We start from the raw sequence: 22,899 nt of genomic DNA on the forward strand, positions 1-22,899 counted from the left end.
GTTCAGTCGTTCAAAAGCAAAGATGGGGTGAGGATCACCATTTTGTGAGCAACTGTATGAAAAAATAGAACAGTTTAAGAACAATGTTTCTAATTTAATTGCAAGGAATTTAGGGATTCCATCATCTACAGGCCATAATATAATCAGAAGATTCAGAAAATCTGGTGGTACTGCATTAAAAACCGACATCATTGTGTAAAGGACCTTACCGTGTGGGCTCAGGAACACTTCAGACAACCACTGTCAGTTAATACAGTTCATTGCTACATCTACAAGTGCAAGTTAAAACTCTACCATGAAAAGTGAAAGCCATACATCAACAACATCCAGAAACACCGCAGCCTTCTCTGGGCCCGAGCTCATTTGAAATGGACAGACGCAAAGTGGAAAAGTGTGCTGTGGTCTGATGAGTCCACATTTCAAATTGTTTTTGGAAATCATGGACGTCGTGTCCTCTGGACAAAAGAGGAAAAAGACCATCCAGATTGTGTGGGGGTGTTTTAGTGCCCATGGCATGGGCAACTTACACATCTGTGATGGCACCATCAATGCTGAAAGGTACATCTAGGTTTTGGAGGAACACATGCTCCCATCCAAGCAACGTCTTTTTCAAGGACGTCCCTGCTTATTTCAGCAAGACAATGCCGAGCCACATTATACACGTGTTACAAACGTGGCTTCGCAGTAAAAGAGTGCGGGTACTAGACTGGCCTGCCTGCAATCCAGACCTGTCGCCCATTGAAAATGTGTGGCACATTACGAAGCGCAAAATACGACAACGGAGACCCCGGACTGTTGAACAACTGAAGTTGAACATCAACCAAGAATGGGAACGAATTCCACCTACAAAGCTTCAACAATTAATGTCCTCAGTTGCCAAATGCTTACTGAGTGTTGTTAGAAGGAAAGGTGATCTAACACAGTGGTAAACATACCACTGTCCCAGCTTTTTTGAAAAGTGTTCAGGCATCCATTTCAAAATGAGCAAATATTTGCACAAAAACAAAGTTTATCAGTTTGAACATTAAATATCTTGTCTTTGTGGTGTATTCAATTGAATATAGGTTGAAGAAGATTTACCAATCATTGTATTCTGTTTTTATTTACATGTTACACAATGTCCCAGCTTCATTGCAATTGGGGTTATAATTGAGTTACAGCAGGGGTGCCCAAGTTGGGTCCTCGAGATCTACCTTCCTGACACTCTTAGTTTTCTCCCTGTTCCAACACACCTGAATCCAATGAAAGACTCCTTAGCATGCTTTTAATGAGCCTTTCATTGAATTCATGTGTTTTGGAGCAGGGTGACAACTAAGAGTCAGTCAGTCAGTCACGTTTATTTGAAATGGGACAGTGCATATTAGTGGACATAGTTACATGTAAATATGCCGGATTATAGCAGGATGCTAATTTCCATCCGGTAGCTCTCGAGGACCGAACTTGGACAACCCTGAGTTACAGCATTATAAAAGTAATTAGTTACAACTATTGTACTACTTTTTAAAAAATGTTCAAATATGTAAATTTATTTGGATTCCTTACCCCTCCCACCCCTTTAATGGAACTTTAAATTCAACTGTATGTTCAATTATTTACAATAAATCTTGATATCAAATATGTTTCATGAATTAAATGGACACTTAGAATAAATTAACACCAAACATTGTACAATGTTACAATGTACATTATTATATGGCTGCGACGCTACGCACGCTCTGATTGGCTGATTACCAGTTTGATATTTTCCCATATCCGGACTGATTACCATAATAATCAGTCTGCAACGGGTATTTTCGTTAGAACCCAGGAAGCAAAAAACACGATTAAAAAACAAAAAACCAAGTCGGACATAAGCATACTCCATAAATATCTAAACAACATCTGAAAAACACACAAATTAAGTTTACCAGCTAATGACAGGACAATCTGTTAGCAAGTTCTTCATGGAGGTGAAGTGAACAGGTCTGACTACGAGTCGTCAGCAGCTTTCATATTCGGGCGATACTAGAAGTTTGCGTGTTTTTATATAATAGCCATATAATAATCGGTCTGTATTGGGATATCAGACCTCCATGTTTTTTCACATGGACAACACGTCAGTCTGATATTTCCCCATACAGACCTCGCGATCGGTTAATAATCCTTTATTATTTTAATGTTGCTGTGGGATCATGTGAAACAATACACAATATTTTAGAACTTTTGATATTTACTGCACCCCAACAGGTTACAACTGGCCATTAAATAATACGGTCATTCACATGCACATTGTTGTCTTTTAGTAATGTTTATAGTTCCAGCTGAAAAACAATGTTGTGTGCAGCGTGTCTCTCTCTGCCGTTTGTGTGTGTGTGTGTGTGTGGGGGGGGGGGGGGGGGGCGGCATGTCAAATGCAGTTAATTTATTAGAAGCCAGCAACTGCAAAATACGCACACTGGCCACTTTGCATTAATGACACTGGTATATCCTTGGCTTAAAATAAACATTGGGTAAGAAACACCTTTTGTAAACACTAACGTCTAAAACTGCAATGTGCATTGCCCAAATGTTTTCTCTAGCAGGTGTGTAATGTTCAAGCTGCTCTGCTGAAACAAAAAGCAGGGACAGCCACCATGGTTATGGTTATTCAAGAATATCTAAAACACCAATTTCCACATCAATAGGACATTTTTTTAAAACAGTGTCCATTAAGGGTCATCGTTGGAGACAGTCAAGCATGCAGTGTGCACATCATTCTTCAGTATGACAAGTATGACAGATTTTTCAGTGAAACTATTTCTAGTGTCCTGGATCCCCTGCTCAGATTTACAATCATAAGCAAGTCATTAGGAAAACCAACATTTAAAGCACTGCAACTATGTAGCGCTTTGTTTATACTAATGACTTATGTTTACAAATGTTCAAGTAATGGGAGAATACTGTGTCCTGCTTTAGGGTTCACTGCCGAGACATCATCACCAAATTAGGTTTTGCAAAATGACTCCAATTCTCAATATTTCACATTATATAACAGCTGAGTGGATCCTTGTCATTTGATTGGTGGCTTGTATGTCACGTGACATGGATTATTCGTCAATGTGTTTCATTTACTGTACATTAGTTGTTTTTAGCGTGCAATTTTGGTGCTATATGAAATGTGCTACTGCACGATCTGACCACCGCGCACTCACACTACCGGGGACGGTGTTTAGCTAAACATGGTGGAGTTTGTTTTGCTGACGTAGGACCATTTGAAGCAGCTAACTGATGGTGCTAATTCTTGTAACACACACACACACAAAACAAATCCACTATGCTATAAGTGGTCTGGAGGCATGAAGAGGATGAAAAGCTGGACAAATTTCTGACGTGATTTTTCGCAGGACTGAGGAAGTACACAAAGTCTTTTTTTTTTTTTTTTCTTTTTTTTGTTGGACGTACACAACATCAGTGCACAGCATCATGGGCTACATCATCAGAATTCTTTTTGAACTATAGGGTGGGCCAATACAATGTTACCATTTTTGTAACCCAAAGAAGAAGAGCGTGGATTGAACATGTCATCAATTATTGAACTGTGCGGAAAACAAGAGACAAAGTGGGAAACCTTTGGTATCAAATGTTAATTTGATTCTTCTGTTACAAGTCTGTAAATAAAATTTTTGAATAAGTTCTCATTTCAAAAAACTTGTGTACCATCAAAAAGTGGTAACATTTTATTAGCCCACTCTGTATCTAACCATTTTTCCAAGTTAACTGAGAACAATTTTGCACTCCTATTTAATGTTTGTGTTGGGTTGTTGACGTCAAAGGACCGGTGAAGCACATCAAAATGTAAGTCCCTTTTCTGTTGTTTGTAATGTTTTTTAACATGTGAAGCACTTTGTGCAGCTGGTGTTGTTGAAAATGTGCTACATACACTCAACAAAAATATAAATGCAACACTTTTGGTTTTGCTCCCATTTTGTATGAGATGAACTCAAAGATCTAAAACTTTTTCCACATACACAATATCACCATTTCCCTCAAATATTGTTCACAAACCAGTCTAAATCTGTGATAGTGAGCACTTCTCCTTTGCTGAGATAATCCATCCCACCTCACAGGTGTGCCATATCAAGATGCTGATTAGACACCGTGATTAGTGCACAGGTGTGCCTTAGACTGCCCACAATAAAAGGCCACTCTGAAAGGTGCAGTTTTATCACACAGCACAATGCCACAGATGTCACAAGATTTGAGGGAGCGTGCAATTGGTATGCTGACAGCAGGAATGTCAACCAGAGCTGTTGCTCGTGTATTGAATGTTCATTTCTCTACCATAAGCCATCTCCAAAGGCGTTTCAGAGAATTTGGCAGTACATCCAACCAGCCTCACAACCGCAGACCACGTGTAACCACACCAGCCCAGGACCTCCACATCCAGCATGTTCACCTCCAAAATCGTCTGAGACCAGCCACTCGGACAGCTGCTGAAACAATCGGTTTGCATAACCAAAGAATTTCTGCATAAACTGTCAGAAACAGTCTCAGGGAAGCTCATCTGCATGCTCGTCGTCCTCATCGGGGTCTCGACCTGACTCCAGTTCGTCGTCGTAACCGACTTGAGTGGGTAAATGCTCACATTCGCTGGCGTTTGGCATGTTGGAGAGGTGCTCTCTTCACGGATGAATCCCGGTTCACACTGTTCAGGGCAGATGGCAGACAGCGTGTGTGGCGTTGTGTGGGTGAGCGGTTTTCTGATGTCAGTGTTGTGGATCGAGTGGCCCCTGATAGCGGTGGGGTTATGGTATGGGCAGGCGTCTGTTATGGACGAAGAACACAGGTGCATTTTATTGATGGCATTTTGAATGCACAGAGATACCGTGACGAGATCCTGAGGCCCATTGTTGTGCCATACATCCAAGAACATCACCTCATGTTGCAGCAGGATAATGCATGGCCCCATGGTGCAAGGATCTGTACACAATTCTTGGAAGCTGAAAATGTCCCAGTTCTTGCATGGCCGGCATACTCACCGGACATGTCACCCATTGAGCATGTTTGGGATGCTCTGGACCGGCGTATACGACAGCGTGTACCAGTTCCTGCCAATAGCCAGTAACTTCGCACAGCCATGGAAGAGGAGTGGACCAACATTCCACAGGCCACAATTGACAACCTGATCAGCTCTATGTGAAGGAGATGTGTTGCACTGCATGAGGCAAATGGTGGTCACACCAGATACTGACTGGTATCCCCCCCAATAAAACAAAACTGCACCTTTCAGAGTGGCCTTTTATTGTGGACAGTCTAAGGCATACCTGTGCGCTAATCATGGTGTCTAATCAGCATCTTGGTATGGCACACCTGTGAGGTCGGATGGATTATCTCAGCAAAGGAGAAGTGCTCACTATCACAGATTTAGACTGGTTTGTGAACAATATTTGAGGGAAATGGTGATATTGTGTATGTGGAAAAAGTTTTAGATCTTTGAGTTCATCTCATACAAAATGGGAGCAAAACCAAAAGTGTTGCATTTATATTTTTGTTGAGTGTAAATAAAATTGACACTGACATAAATTAATAAAATATCAAATGACGATCAACTTTAACAGTTATATAAAACTGATTTTTTTTTTTCCAATGGAACAAATATTTAATTCGGTGAAAGAGGGAATGTACCATTCAACTCAGTTTCGCCTTGTTGAATGGTACGCTCCATCTTTCAGTTCATGAAATATTCGTATCATGGAACTCAAACATTGATTATTTGTATATTAATTACTAGACGGGTCCAGACATAGTTTATTAATGGACTGAAAATACTTATACACTTCTTCTAACATAAAAAAATTGCAAAGTAGTGTGTGCGAGAGAAATGCCAGCCGATTACTTTTCTCATGGATGTACAAGTGTTACATAGAAGATAAATGGGATTCTGTTGTGTGAACTGCAGACTTTTGTGGTGAATCGTGCACCCTCATTAAGCAATTTATGGCACAGCATTTGTTGAACGTGAAAAACTAAACGACTATGACTGAGATTTTATTTTGGGTTTTAACTTTCAAAGAGTAGACATGAAAATTTAAATAGTTATATACAAGTAGGTTATAGTGTGCAAAGTTGCTTTATCTGCTTTTTACATTTTCATGCATAAACATCTAAGTCTCATAATTGTTTGACTCTGCTTTAATTTTACTTCATATCATTAAACAACCACATCCCACACAATGGCCCAGGATTACCACTCTACCCCTAAATCTTAGAACAAAAAAACAAAAAAAGCCCAGAATATGCAAAGTAAAACTTGCTGCATCATCATCATCTTATTTTATATTTTGAGTTGCTAAATAAATGTTAAAATACATTTCAAGGTTTTTGCTCAGTAAGCTTTGATAAGTAAGGAAACGGAATTACAACACCAGAAATTTAACACACTGCAGTATTTCTCATAATACGACTTTTTCATCAAATTGTACATCCCTAATATACAATTTTAATTTATTTATCTCAGGGGTGTTTTTTTTTATATGTTAAAGTCTTCAGCTGAATTGCAAGTGCAAGGAAATCCACTGTTAAAAATGCAACTCTTGATAAGTTAAATAAAGGCACGAGTAATCATGTGTGATCTCAATATGACAGAATATCATTTCTGCCATAATCAAACAGCCCTAATTCAAGGTAACATTAACTAACATTACCATCTACTATTCCAAACCCTGATTGTATCATTAACAATGTTACAGCAGCAACATTATATCTAGCGAACAAATGTTAATTATCTAACCATTATTACCAGTAGCTCTGGTTTTCTCAAAATCTAGGAAAATTGAGAGTGCAAAGTTTTGCAAACTGGAAACCCTCCTCCCCCCAACTATGCCTTGATATCCTGTCCATGAATATCACAAACAGGATTGGTGATAAGGCGCAGCCCTAGCGGAGGCCAACCCCCACCAGAAACGAGTCCAACTTACAGCCGAGAACCTGAACACAGTTCTCGCTTTGTGAGTACAGAGATTGGATGGCCCTGAGAAGGGACCCCCTCGCTCCATACTCCCGCAGCACCTCTCACAGTATCTCCTGGGGTACCTGACCATACGCCTTCTCCAAGTCCACAAAAGAGATAGACTGGATGGGCATACTCCCAGGCACCCTCCAGGATCCTTGTGAGAGTGAAGAGCTGGTCAGTTGTTCCACGACCAGGACGGAACCCGCCTTGTTCCTCTCCAATCAAAAGGTTCGACTATCAGCTGAACCCTCCTTTCCACCACCCTGGAGTAAACTTTACCAGGGAGGCTGAGTAGTGTGATGGCCCTGTAATTGGCACACACACTCTGGTAAATAAATTCATTAATTCATGCATAGCGAAGAAGACTATGCAAAACTTGAAACTACACGGCAATGCATGGAAACCGATTGAACAACATTCAATTAAACTTATTGGAACTGATATTCAATAGAATAAATGTTCATTCATAGCTGTATAGATTCAAAACAATGAGACGATATGTATAGAACCCAACCGATATATCGTCTCATATAAGCCCTTTTCAAAGTACTCACTATCGGCTGAAATTTTGCCGATAGAACGCCGATAATTTCTCATAAACAGGACAGTTACCGAAATAATGTTTGTATCGGCAATGTAAAATGTCCGTAGATTGTCCAGTAGATGGAGCTCTGACTCCATTCAACTGAGAGCTGCTTACACCCCTGCTTAAATGTGTTCATCACCGGCCCCCGTAGTTCGCCGTCACACTGCACTGATCGGCTGACAAAAGCATACAAGTAAGTTTATAAGGATGTTTGTAATAACTTTGCGATTACATTCACCCCATATTTCTCCCGTTTCAGTTCAGCTCAGTTTGATTAACTCAGTTTATGTAGTAATGTGTCAAATGTGCTTCATTGCGTCTGTCACACATTTTATTAATCCCACATTGTGTAGGCCTTATTTCCAGCATGAAAAACTTTCGTTTACTGCTAAGAGGTTGAAACATTCAGATTCACTGATTGTCTGGAAGGGTTCTGGGAATTACTGCCGTTCACCATTAACCCTCTGGGGCCGACGCCGCCGTATACGACGGCTGGGACTAAGCTTTACAAAATTGTAAATAACTTTTTAATGATATGAGATAGAAACTTACTTTTTTTTTGCTGAAAAGTTAACTCCGCGGACTTTCGATCCACTGTTGGCCATCTTGGTATGCCTCATAGAAGATGTGTGATGACGTGCGCAATGTGAGTGTCCAAATGGAATTGGTTCTCCGTCACGTTTTTCCAAAATCCAGTCATAGGGCAGATTTACCTCACGTGATATGGCAAAGATTGTTTTCAGGAGTGATACCTTACTCGGTGGCCGTTTGAATAGCCCCCTAACTGCTCCAATTGCATTTTTTGAACTTGAAAATTCTTCTATTATAAAGTTAAACAATGAGGACAAAGCTTCAGCTTTTAGCTCATACCTTTTTTGTTTAGGGTCCAAAAAAGAACATTTATTTAAAAAAATAATAATACTGGTTGATTTATCAGCTATCGGCAAATCAGCCAATTTATCGATTATCTGCATTTTTTTTTTTTCATCCAAATACTGTTATCGGCATCGGCCTCAAAAAAATCCATATCAGTCGGGCTCTATATATGTGGTAAAATAAAAAAAATAAAAAAAAGGAAGGCCAGGGCTGCTATGCATCAGCGAGAATGAAACAGTTTAGACTGAACCAAGATTGAACCTATACAACACCTGAACCACTTGGGTCGGAATTAAACAATTTTATTGCCATTTTAAGTCATTCAGTCATTTCCAGGTTGCTCACAGTAAAATCAGGTTGCCTTAAGTGAGTGGATGACCAGCTTTTTAAGACAGCAAACACATGACCCATCTTTCAGCAAAAACCTAGAATCAATGGGAAAACTATCACTTTATGAACATAAGAAATTCAGGAAATAATATTTTTCAAGAATTTTTTTTTTTTTTTTTTTTTTTTTTTTTACAAAGAACTGACCGATGATAGCCTTCTTTGTGGTGAGAAACTTCACTGGAAGTTGTTGCGCTGATTGCACGGACTTTCGGGAAGCTTTTTACTGTTTTGTTGTGGTTATACCTTTAACTGTACAAGACATATCCTTCTGAAATGAGACACTTTGCATCATATTATACAACATTGCTAATTACAAATATCCACTAATTTGACACCATCAATGAATTCCACAGTTGACTGCTGCACTACTGTAGGTTTCTTGGTAACTCAACATGTCCTGCAAAAACACTGGCTGTAAAATGTAGCACAGTTCCTGACACACTGACCTTGCAATGAAGCTGTATCAGCCTACACCGATTTTCCTAAATAGCAAAGATATAATCAGTGCCAAACAATGCCCAAGTGATGACTCATCTTATTAGAACGCAAGACAGAAAAGCAAAAAGGCATCATACTCTATTCCCCTTTCATGTAAAAATACCCATAATTTCAACAATTCAGGGGATTGTCCACATGTACAATTCTACAACTGTGCACGAGGACATTCCCTTGCTGCAACTATAGGTCTCAAACAACTTACTGCAAAAGTCCAGATCAAGACTCTCTTATCTGACTTGAGTCAGATAAGAGATCCAACAGCTCCTTTCCATTAAAAAAAAAAACAAAAAACCACCAACAACAAAAACATATACAATTCAGTTTATATTATATAGCGCCAAATTACAACAAAGTCACCTCAAGGTTTTTTCCAGGAAGAAACCTCAAACAGATCAGATTCACAGGAGTGACCCAATGCTTAGTCCATTTTAACAGAACCATCAAATAAACATAGTACAAACATAGAACACACACAGACTTATAAGATTATACATACTTATATCAAGTTCAAAAAACCTGATTGATCCCTAAAAGGGAAATTCATCTTCACACCCAATTACCTCAGACAAAATACAGCAATTAATCCACAATTATTTCTAGTTGAATGAAATAATGGCACACATCAGAATTAAAACAACACATATACATTTGATATTGTTTATGTGTACTAAACTTTGAAACAGTCCGTCATCCGAACTGAGACAAAATGAGTGTAGGCCGCAGCAGGGTCTGTCCCATGCAGCCGAGCTTTGGCCGGGGGGTATAGGTGCTGCAGTTTGTGCCATCCAGCCTCCCGGAGTGGCAGAGTGGAGGCCTAACAGTGGCAGTTATTAAAGCAAGGAATACTTTGGACACCATCTTAAATGAAGCTGAATTTATGTCATCGCTTGTTTAACACCTCTGTGACACCTAGAAATAACACTCCCCCTAAGATCCTAATTTTAGCTCAAATTATTAAAACTCCTGCGCATGTGTGCTCACACACACACAAAAGACGATATTGGAAAAAATTGAGACTGCAATATACACTGCGATGTGTTTGTTTCCAGAAATATCACCGTCCACACAAATCCACTGAAAACACTGTAGTGCATATGACAGGCCTGTATGTGGTGCTGTAACACTTTAAAAAAAAAAATGAAGACAGGAGCATGCGGATAACCAGTGTAAATGGCCTTTCACACTGCACACGTTCAGGGCATTAGACACGTCACAGATCGTTCAAAAATCCATTATTTTCAATGAGACGCTTCACGTTTTTGATGCGATGCATCGCGTTTTGAGAAGAATAGCGTTCAACCACAGAAAACAAGATAAGTTGTGAGGGCTGAGAACTTGTTTGATCCGTGCAGCGCAGCGAGAGAGAAAGTACATGTCACACACTTGAAATACCAGGATCCTTTGAGTAAATCCAATGTCTTTGACATCTTTTGTTGGTTAGTCATGAAAAATTAAAGTGGACCCTTGCCTTACCCTTAACAATTGGCAATGTAAACATACATGCTTAATTTAATTATACCACAGCGCGAGTCCTGAGATGTAATTATTGCACATGTGCACATTGCGATGGCAATGCTCAAAGAATATATCGTGCAGCCCTAACACACACTTTCTCCAAAGATAAGGATTACAGTTGTTTAAAAATCACAAAAGCTATCCAAAGTGAAAATGAATACACCACACACACACGCACACACACATAAAACACTTTAATTGATAGTTAATGGATTTGAGTTTTATTTTGTTTTAACACTACATGGAGCAAATCGAATGAAACAGTTTGAAATATCCCTTTCAAGTCAGTTGGTGACATATTGAGGCCCCACTTAGCACAGCACATCTTCAGAACAATGTTTGAAACAGGTTTTGACATATTCTGGTTTCAAATTACGAAAAACTAATTTGCACTACTGAGGAAAAGTCTTGGCACCATCTCAAGCCACACATTCTATCTACTGTTTGCTTCCTGTACATTTCTTCTCATATTTGCCTATGTACTGAGCATCAGGCATGCTCCTTGTTAGGTGGGCGAAGCAGAGTGTCAAGCACACATTGTGCCCAGTGTTCAGAAGGCAGTTAAACAATGTGCAAGTTCACCCAAAGCTGTATGCAATTTTTAATAAATTATCCAGGATCCACTAATCATGTTGCAGATGGCAGACATCCATGAGATAATAAAAAGTAAGTCCCTTCGGCTGCTCCCTTGTTTGCACTCGGGGTCGCCACAGCAAATCCAAGGTGGATCTGCATGTTGAATTGGCACAGGTTTTACGCCAGATGCCCTTCCTGACGCAACTCCACATTACATGGAGAAATGTGGCAGGGGTGGGATTTGAACCCGGAAGCTTCTGCACTGAAACCAAGTGCATTAACCACTTGGCCACCACCATCTGCTTGGTCTAAAAAAGTAACCGTTACTGACTGCCACAATTTTTTTTCTTGATTTCTTATAGTGTTTCTTAAAGCCAGAAGGTTGCCATTTGAAATGACTTTAGTTTTGTGTCATGTCTGTAATCTGCTTTTTTTCTACAAAATTAAACAACTGAATGAAGATCCTCCGAGGCCGGTGATTCCATAATTATTGCCAGGGGTTGTACATGAACTGAATGAATAACTGAAACAAGAAGTGTTGGCTGACATGAAGGGAGTGAAAAAACAAAGTCATCTTCTCATGGGAGAACCGAACCCCAGTCTCCTACATGGCAGGCGGGGATAATTACTGCAACACTAACTAGAAGTCAGCAACAAACAGAGTCACAGAACATCAATGACAGTGACTGACGTTAGAATAACCCCAAGATTTAGGGCTGCTGTAACCATTTCCATAAATTAAACTGTAAAAGGAGATAGGTGGTCATCACATAAACTATTAATTCTTTGAATTTACAGAAAATATTATATATATCAAGATATGAGATTTTGGTCATATCACCCAGCCCTACTCCAGGCTAGTCTCAACCTGCTCTCTAAAGCTCACAATGACATTTACACACATTATATTCTGTGAAGATTCCTGTCTGAACTGGTTAACCTGTAAATCACCACTGCAAACAGGAAAGGGCTCAAAGTAGATCCTTGATGCACCTCCACCTAGTTCAGCTGTGAGAAACCACTGCAGTGTCTTTTTACAGTGCTTCCATGAAGTATTCACAGCACTTCACTTTTTCCAGATTTTGTTATATTATAGCCTTATTCCAAAATGGATTAATTTTTTTCCCCTCAAAATTCTACACACAATACCCCATAATGATAATCTGAAAAAAGCTTTTTGTAAATTTATTAAAAACAAAAATCTAAGAAACACGTACATAAGTATTCACACCCTTTGCTCAATACTTTGTTGATGCACATTTGGCAGCAATTGCAGCCTCAAGTCTTCTTAAATATGATGCCATAAGCTTGGTGCACCTATCTTTGGGCAGTTTTGCCCATTCCTCTTTGCAGCACCTCTCAAGCTCCATCAGGTTGGATGGGGAGCGTCGATGCAGAGCCATTTTCAGATCTCTTCAGAGATGTTCAATCAGATTCAGGTCTGGGCTCTGGCTGGACAACTGAAGGACACTCACGGAGTTGTCCTAAAGCCACTCCTTTGATATCTTGGCTGTGTGCTTGGGGTCATTGTCTTGCTAAAAGATGACGCATCGCTCCAGTGCGAGGTCAAGAGTGCTCTGGAGCAGGTTTTCATACAGGATGTCTGTACATTGCTGCATTGATCTTACCCTCATTTCTGACTAGTCTCCCAGTTCCTGCCACTGAAAAAACATCCCCACAGCATGATGCTGCCACCACTGTGAGGATGGTGACTGGTTTCCTCCAAATATGACACCTGGCATTCACACTAAAGAGTTCATTCTTTGTCTCATCAGATCAATTTTATTTCTCGTGGTCAGAGTCCTTCAGGTGCCTTTTGGCAAAAGCCTGGTGAGCTACCATGTACCTTTAACTGAGGAGTGACTTCCATTTGGCCACTCTACATACAAGCCTGATTGGTGGATTGCTGCAAAGATGGTTGTCCTTACTGAAGGTTCTTCTCTGTCCACAGAGGAATGCTCGCAGCCAGCCCTAGGAAGAGTCCTGATGGATCCAAACTTCTTCCATTTACAGTTGATGGAGGCCACTGTGCTCGTTAAGACCTTCAAAGCAGCAGGAATGTTTGTGTACCCTTCCCCAGATTTGTGCCTCAAGACAATCCTGTCTCTGAAGTGTATATACAATTACTTTGACTTCATGCTTGGTTTGTGCTCTGTTCACTGTCAACTTTGGGGCCTAATATGTAGACAGGTGTGAGTCTTTCCAAATCATATCCAATCAACTGAACTTTCCTCAGGTGGACTCTAAACTGTAGAAACATCTCAAGGATGGTCAGTGGAACAGGAAACATGGCAAAGGCTGTGAATACTTGGGTACATGTGACTCCTTAGTTTTTTTATTTTTAATAAATTTGCAAAAAAAAAAAAAAAAAAGCTTTCACATGTTCATCATGGCGTATTGTGTGTAGAATTTTGAGGGAAAAAGATATATCATCCATTTTAAATAAGGCATAAAACAATGAAAGAGTGAAGCGCTATGAATACTTTTCTGGTGCACGGTGCATAAACTCCTCAAATATCTTTTTTTTAAACCCAACTACTAACTGCTCGTAAAAACGTGCACATTTAAAAATCTGTTTCACAATCTGTCATATAATTTTACGTTGACTCCATATTGACGTGTAACCTGGTGCACATTACTCTGCACCTTTCCCTCACTAAAACATGTATAAATGAGCTCACGTTTTGTTGCATTGATGAGGTTCTTTCCATCCTTGTAGAGCTCTTTGATAAATCTGTTGGTTTTGTCAAGCTCTGCTTCGTGAGCTTTTATCTTCTCCCTGAAACTCGGGCTATCCAGATAACATTCACTAAACTCTAGCGGGTGTAGTCCCATGGCTTCCCAAGTTTCTTCAGCACAACAACCACCTGGTTCAAAATGTTCCTTAAAATCCTCTGCAGCTGTCAAAAAAAAAAAAAAAAAAAAAATCACCCACCACGCAGTCGAGTCACCACTTTTATCGCTGTTAATGTCAAGTGTAGCGGAGAAGAAACATCTCCGACGAGTAGCAGCGGGCTAACAGTCGTTAGCATGGAAACTTCTGACAGCAATGAAATGACGTCAAGAACGACGAGCAAGGAGCGCGGCCAAAAGACGAAAACACAGCAAAAATATTGGGTGAAATGTTCATTTAAAGTTACCGCGCCGAAGTTGTCAAAAAACCATGATTTTCTGCACCCAGTTTCCCTGCTCAGCAGCAAAGGAGATCCACCTACAAAAGTCAGTGACAGACTGAAAAACTCTGCTGACAGTGTGTGTGTGTGTGCGTGCGTGCGTGTGCGTTGCCAGATCCTCTTCTTCTTCTTGCAATTTATTGACGGTTGGCATCCAGAATGTTGCATTACCGCCACCAACTGTATTATTGTGAAACTACAGATGTGGAGCATCGACGACGGAGTGACAAAATAAATAAATAAACAAAAAAAAAAAACAACAAAAAAAAAACGTTAACTAAATCCTATCAAAAAGCCCTGTGTTCTTAAGGAACTTAAACACAAATCTCCAAGCTGACGGCACAGAGAAGGAAAGTAGTCCCTCAAGAGAGAGCCTGGTCACCCCCAGTTCTCTGACCTCCTCTAGCAGAATATGTCTTTCTATGCTGTACGCTCGGCAGGCTAACATAACAGAACTCAGTGTAACGAGTTTATTCATATTTGATGACACGCAAACATTGTTTATACGGGCGGCTTCCGGGTACAATTCATTTGCGTATGTCACAAACGGCAGACGTCACAACACAAAGCATTATGGGATTGCTCTACTGACTGAATCGTAATCACGGTGCATGTACGAGGTCTGTTAGAAAAGTATCCGACCTTATTATTTTTTCAAAAACCATATGGATTTGAATCACGTGTGATTACATCAGACATGCTTGAACCCTCATGGGCATGCAAGAGTTTTTTTCACGCCTGTCGGTTACGTCATTCGCCTGTGGGCAGTCTGAGTGAGGAGTCGTCCACCCTCTCGTAGATTTTTTTTATTGTTTAGGAATAGCTCAGAGACTGCCGCTTTGTTTGATCAAAATTTTTTTCAAAACTGTAAGGCACAACTGAGTGGACACCATTCAATAAATTCAGAAGGTTTTCGGTAAAAATTTAACGGCTGATGAGAGATTTTGGTCTGGTAGTGTCGCTTTAAGGACGGTCCACGGCGCCTGACGGCGATCTGCGCATCGAGGCGGCAGCGTCTCGCCGTTTCAAGTTGAAAACTTCCACATTTCAGGCTCTGTTGACCCAGTAAGTCGTCAGAGAACTTTCAGAAGAAGTCGGCATGAGGAGTTTATTCGGACATTCCATTGTTAATGGACATTTTGTAATGAAAGAACGTGTGGGCAGAGTCGCATGTCGGGCTGGACCCGACCGCGGGGGGTCGCGACAGGAAAAACACCTCCGTTGGAAACCTTAATGAGCAAGTTGGAACATGTCCAAGCTGTTAAACAATTTCTCAGTTACTCACTTGTTGAAAGCCATCAAAAGCCGCCTGAATTTTACAAATGGTTTTCAACACGGAGGTGTTTTTCCTGTCGCGGCGCACACAGATTTGCCGAGTCGTCACGGAAACGACTCGGCGAATTTGTGCGCACGTCTTTCATTAAAAAATGTCCTTAAACAGTGGAATGTCCGCACAAAGTCCTCATGCCGGCCTCTTCTGAAGCTTCTCTGTTCTCTCACGACGTCCTGGGTGAATTAAGCCTTAAATTAGGATGTTTTCAGGTCGAAACAGGCCGACGACGGCGCCTGGAAACGCTGCGCGACGTCCCACTCCGTGGGAAGTCCTTACAGCGACAGAAACACCCCATAATCTCTCATCAGCCGTTAAACTTTTCACTGAAAACCAGCTAAATTTCTCGAATAGTGTCCACTTGGATATTCCTCACAGGTCCAGAAAAAAATTTCATAAAGCAACGCGCACCGTCTTGAGCAGCGTGTGAAACAAAGGAATTCAGCCGAGAGGGCGGGACCACATCTCACTCAAGGCCTGCCCAGAGGGAAATGACGTCACCGACACGCGTGAAAAAACTCACGCATGTGCACGAGGGTTCAAGCATGATTGGTGTAATCGCACGTCATTCAAATCCATATAGTTAAAAAAAAAAAATAAAAGTGTCGGTTTCTTATCTAATAGACCTCGTAAACATGCACAGTGAGCGGATCACTTTAGGGCACGTTCAGGTAAACAGGACAGTCTGATCCACCAATCGGATAGAATTCAATCAGATCAGAAATAAAGTGTCCATGTAAACGTGGCTACTGGCAACAACACTCCTATGGGGTGATTTCTTCAAAGACACTGCAAAGTTTCTGTAGGAATTTCAAGATTGTCATTCGTTCATTGTTTTTTTTTCAAAATGAAACCAAAAATTTAAAAACGACAACAGAAAAAAACAGTATTTTTTGGTTGTTTAAAAAAAATTCTGAATTTGAGTCCCATTCCTTCAATTTTAAATAATAATAAAAGCAAACATAAAAATTATTAAACAGATTTTTTTTTTCGAAATTACGCAAATGCATGATGTTTATGTAAAACGCCTGTGAACAAAAGTTATAACATTAAAAAAAATCTTACAAATCTTTCCAAATGTCTTAGCGATGCACTGCATGATGAATAAATAATTAAATAAAATTCCGCAGTGCCTTATAATGAAAGGACTTGGCAACATTAGAATGGAGCCAAACTTTTAACCAAAGAGCGTTTACTCGCTGCGTGATGATTCACTCCTGCTGCCGTGAGTGTCGTAAGCCTTTTGTTTAGAGGTGGTGCAGTTAGGCGACCTGATATCAGTATGTGAGTGTGTTATTCAGTATACAGTCTGTGGTGGGAGAATGTAAAGCATCGTTGTAAAGCTATTTGAGCGTCTGTACAGTGCAGGAGCAGCTCCAGTTGCCAGTTATCATTTTGCTCTACTAATCGTTTTGCGGTCGGTAAATAACGATATATTGCATTACTGCCACCTATTGGTGTGGAACGCGGGGCAGGTTTCATCTTAACATCACCTAAATAAAAGGTGCAGAATTTCCTTCTGCACCGCTATAGTTTAATTCCTTACTATGTAAATAGAGAATTCACGGTTAAAATTTACCTAATCTGGAAACAGTTTTCCAGGTGGGTTAAAATACAGTGAAGACACGAGAATCAGAATCAGAATAGCCTGCGAGGATCTCAGGTCCTTTAGCAGAGTTCCACCAGACTCCAGACTCCCTCAAACAGACTCCCTCAAACAGGGAGCCAAATATTTCTCAAATTGTAGTATGATGACAATATTAAACTTTTCAAATGCAAATTTAAAAAATGAGAATATTTTTATTGTACAGTTTTTCTACATTTTAATTGATTTGTATTCTTCTTCTTTGTCTTTCGGCTGTTCCCGTTAGGGGTCGCCACAGCAGATCAATCGTTTCCATCTCACCGTGTCCTCTGTATCTTCCTCTGTCACACCAACCACCTGCATGTCCTCTCTCAGCACATCCATGAACCTCCTCTTTGGTCTCCCTCTTCTCCTCCTGCCTGGTGGCTCCATCCTCAGCATCCTTCTCCCTATATACCCTGGGTCCCTCCTCTGCACATGTCCAAACCATCTCAATCTCGCCTCTCTGACTTTGTCTCCAAACCGTCCCACCTGAGCTGTCGCTCTGATATGTTCATTCCTAATCTTGTCCATTCTTGTCACTCCCAAAGAGAATCTCAGCATCTTCAGCTCTGCCACCTCCAGCTCTGCCTCCTGTCTTTTTGTTAGTGCCACTGTCTCTAAACCATACAACATAGCTGGTCTCACTATTGTTTTGTAAACTTTCCCCTTCACTCTTGCTGATATTCTTCGGTCACGAATCACTCCTGCCACCTTTCTCCACCCACTCCACCCTGCCTGCACTCTCTTCTTCACCTCTCTACCACACTCTCCATTACTTTGAACAGTTGACCCCAAATATTTAAACTCATCTACTTTCACCACTTCTACTCCTTGTAACTGCACTATTCCACTGGGCTCCCTCTCATTCACACACATGTGCTCAGTCTTGCTTCTACTGACTTTCATTCCCCTTCTCTCCAAAGCATATCTCCACTTCTCCAGACTAGACTCAACTTGCTCTCTACTTTCACTACAGATCACGTCATCTGAAAACATCATAGTCCATAGGGACTCCTGTCTGATCTCATCTGTCAACCTGTCCATCACCACTGCAAGCAAGAAAGGACTCAGAGCTGATCCTTGGTGTAATCCCACCTCCACCTTGAATGAGTCTGTCATTCCGACTGCGCATCTCACCGCTGTCACACTATTCTTGTACATGTCCTGCACTACCCTAACATACAACCCCTGGCAAATCACCGGCCTCAGAGGATGTTCATTCAGTTGTTTAATTTTGTAGAAAAAAAGCAGATCACAGACATGACACAAAACTAAAGTCATTTCAAATGGCAACTTTCTGGCTTTAAGAAACACTATAAGAAAAAAAGAAAAAAAGATTGTGGCAGTCAGTAACGGTTACTTTTTTAGACCAAGCAGAGGAAAAAAATATGGAATCACTCAATTCTGAGGAATAAATTATGGAATCACCCTGTAAATTTTCATCCCCAAAACTAACACTTGCATCAAATCAGATCTGCTCGTTAGTCTGCATCTAAAAAGGAGTGATCACACCTTGGAGAGCTGTTGCACCAAGTGGACTGACATGAATCATGGCTCCAACACGAGAGATGTCAATTGAAACAAAGGAGAGGATTATCAAACTCTTAAAAGAGGGTAAATCATCACGCAATGTTGCAAAAGATGTTGGTTGTTCAGTCAGCTGTGTCTAAACTCTGGACCAAATACAAACAACATGGGAAGGTTGTTAAAGGCAAACATACTGGTAGACCAAGGAAGACATCAAAGCGTCAAGACAGAAAACTTAAAGCAATATGTCTCAAAAATCGAAAAATGCACAACAAAACAAATGAGGAATGAATGGGAGGAAACTGGAGTCAACGTCTGTGACCGAACTGTAAGAAACCGCCTAAAGGAAATGGGATTTACATACAGAAAAGCTAAACGAAAGCCATCATTAACACCTAAACAGAAAAAAACAAGGTTACAGTGGGCTAAGGAAAAGCAATCGTGGACTGTGGATGACTGGATGAAAGTCATATTCAGTGATGAATCTCGAATCTGCATTGGGCAAGGTGATGATGCTGGAACTTTTGTTTGGTGCCGTTCCAATGGGATTTATAAAGATGACTGCCTGAAGAGAACATGTAAATTTCCACAGTCATTGATGATATGGGGCTGCATGTCAGGTAAAGGCACTGGGGAGATGGCTGTCATTACATCATCAATAAATGCACAAGTTTACGTTGATATTTTGGACAATTGAAAGGATGTTTGGGGATGATGAAATCATTTTTCAAGATGATAATGCATCTTGCCATAGAGCAAAAACTGTGAAAACATTCCTTGCAAAAAGACACATAGGGTCAATGTCATGGCATAGGGTCAATATCAACAAGCAAATGTGATTTGATGCAGGTGTTAGTTTTGGGGATGAAAATTTACAGGGTGATTCCATAATTTTTTCCTCAGAATTGAGTGATTCCATATTTTTTTTTCCTCTGCTTGGTCTAAAAAAGTAACAGTTACTGACTGCCACAATCTTTTTTCTTGATTTCTTATAGTGTTTCTTAAAGCCAGAAAGTTGCCATTTGAAATGACTTTAGTTTTGTGTCATGTCTGTGATCTGCTTTTTTTCTACAAAATTAAACAACTGAATGAACATCCTCCGAGGCCGGTGATTCCATAATTTTTGCCAGGGGTTGTACTTCTCTGCCACTCCAGACTTCCTCATACAATGCCACAACTCTTCTCTTGGCACCCTATCATAAGCTTTTTCTAAGTCCACAAACACACAATGTAACTCTTTCTGTCCTTCTCTGTACTTTTCCAACAGTATTCTCAGAGCAAACATTGCATCTGTAGTGCTCTTTCTCGGCATGAAACCATATTGCTGCTCACAGATCTTCACCTGTTTTCTAAGCCTAGCTTCTTCTACTACTCTTTCCCATAACTTCATGCTGTGGCTGATCAGCTTTATGCCTCTGTAGTTACTGCAGCTCTGCACATCACCCTTGTTCTGGAAAATAGGAACCAGCACACTTCGTCTCCACTCCTCAGGCATCCTCTCACTTTCCACGATTTTATTAAATAATCTGGTTAGAAACTCTACTGCCATCTCTACTAGACATTTCCATGCCTCCATTGGAATGTCATCTGGACCAACTGCCTTTCCACTCTTCATCCTCTTCATAGCAGCCCTCACTTCTTCCTTGCTAATCTCTTTTACTTCCTGATTTACTGTCACCACATCATCCAGCCTTTTCTCTCGCTCATTTTCTTTATTCATCAACTCTTCAAAATATTCCCTCCATCTTCTCAGCACACACTCCTCACTTGTCAGCACATTACCATGTGCATCTTTTACCACCCTAATCTGCTGCACATCCTTTCCAGCTCTGTCCCTTTGTCTGGCCAATCGGTACAAGTCCTTTTCTCCTTCCTTACTATTCAACTTCTTGTACAGCTCACAATATGCCTTTTCCTTTGCTTTTGCCACGTCTCTTCTCGCCTTACGCCGCATTTCCTTGTACTCCTGTCTACTTTCTTCATCTCTCCGACTATCCCAAAACTTTTTCGCCAACCTCTTTCTCCTTATGCTTTCCTGGACCTCTTCATTCCACCACCAAGTCTCCTTGTCTTCCTTCCACTGTCCAGATGTCATACCCAGTACTGCCCTAGATGTCTCCCTCACCACATCTGCAGTACTTTTCCAGTTGTCCAAAAGTGCTTCCCCTCCAACTAGTGCTTCTCTCACCTGCTTGCTAAATTTCACACAACAGTCTTCCTCCTTCAGCTTCCACCATCTGATCCTTTGTTGAGCTCTCACTCTCTTCTTCTTCTTTACCTCTAAAGTCATCCTACAAACAACCATCCTATGCTGTCTAGTGACACTCTCTCCTGCTACCACCTTACAGTCTGTGATTTCTTTTAGCTTGCATCTCCTATAAAGAATGTAGTCCACCTGTGTGCACCTTCCTCCACTCTTATATGTTACCCTGTGCTCCTCCCTTTTCTTAAAGTAGGTATTCACCACAGCCATTTCCATCCTTTTTGCAAAATCAACTACCATCTGTCCTTCCCCATTCCTATCCTTGATACCATATCTACCCATTACTTCCTCATCACATCTGTTCCCTTCACCAACATGCCCATTGAAGTCTGCTCCTATCACCACTCTTTCATGCTTGGGCACACTCTCCACCATCTCATCTAACACACTCCAGAAATCTTCTTTCTCCTTTATCTCACAACCTACCTGTGGGGCATATGCACTGATGATATTCATCATCACCCCTTCAATTTCCAATTTCACACTCATCACCCTGTCAGACACTCGCTTAACCTCCAACACCCTTTTAACATACTCTTCCTTTAAAATGACCCCAACACCATTTCTCTTCCTGTCCTCACCATGGTACAACAACTTGTACCCACCGCCGATGCTCCTGCTCTTACTTCCCTTCCACTTGGTCTCTTGCACACACAATATGTCCACCTTTCTCCTCTCCATCATATCAGCCAGCTCTCTCCCTTTACCAGTCATACTACCAACATTCAAAGTCCCCACTCTCATTTCCACCCTTCTAGTTTTCTTCTTCTCCCGCTGTTCATGGCAACGTTTTCCTCCTCTTCTTCGTCGTCTTCACCCAGCAGTAGCCAAATTTCCACCGGCACCCTGTTGGGCAATAGCACCGGTGGCGGACGTTGTTAACCCGGGCCGCGACCGATCCGGTATGGGAATTCGATTCTGAGTCTGCATAGTTGGGTTGGCTTGTTTTACGCCTGATGCCCTTCCTGACGCAACCCTCCTCATTTATCCGGGCTTGGGACCGGCACTCAGAATTTTTATTAATTTTTTTTAAATCTTTTTTTTATTTACATTTGTGTTGGGAAATAAAAGACTGAATTTGTTCCTCCAGAGTTTGTAAAGTTTTGCATGACATTAATTAACTGCTTGAATAAATTTCGTTTACTTTTATGTAAGTAAGTCCCTTCGGTTGCTCCCTTGTTTGCACTCGGGGTCGCCACAGCAAATCCCAGGTGGATCTGCATGTTGGATTGGCGCAACTGCACATTACATGGTGAAATGTGGCAGGGGTAGGATTTGAAGCCGGAGCCTTCTGAACTGACACCAAGCGCATTAACCACTTGGCCACCACCCACGTTGTTAAAATATTTAATTGTTTTTTTGGTGGTGGTGTTTTTTGTATTTGTGGTTCCTTTCTTTTTGATTTATGACTGTTGTTAGGCCGTCTGAAAAGTGCATTACTGCCACCAACTGGATTGGAGTGTAAATCAATAAAAATTCCACCAGACAGTGGGGTTGAAAAAAAAATCTTCTGATATCACTATTAACCACCTTTTAAGACAACCAATAACATACACTTATCCACGGTA

General features: G+C 40.9%; 1 protein-coding gene across 2 annotated transcripts in view; it reads right to left on the reverse strand.

The window, feature by feature from the left end:
* arhgap10 (Rho GTPase activating protein 10) overlaps positions 1–14,643 on the reverse strand; it is a 168,063-nt gene extending 153,420 nt beyond the window's left edge. Inside the window, exon 1 of one of the 2 annotated variants that reach the window (XM_034187655.1) lies at positions 14,093–14,643. In XM_034187655.1, the coding sequence (XP_034043546.1) occupies positions 14,093–14,246 (154 nt within the window). In that variant the 5' untranslated portion in view covers positions 14,247–14,643. The remainder of the gene's footprint in view (positions 1–14,092) is intronic. The other variant, XM_034187656.1, reaches the window with a different exon arrangement.
* Positions 14,644–22,899: the final 8,256 nt, after the last annotated feature.

The sequence above is a fragment of the Thalassophryne amazonica genome, chromosome 15, assembly GCF_902500255.1.
Source record: "Thalassophryne amazonica chromosome 15, fThaAma1.1, whole genome shotgun sequence".
In the NCBI taxonomy this organism is placed as follows: Eukaryota; Metazoa; Chordata; class Actinopteri; order Batrachoidiformes; family Batrachoididae; genus Thalassophryne; species Thalassophryne amazonica.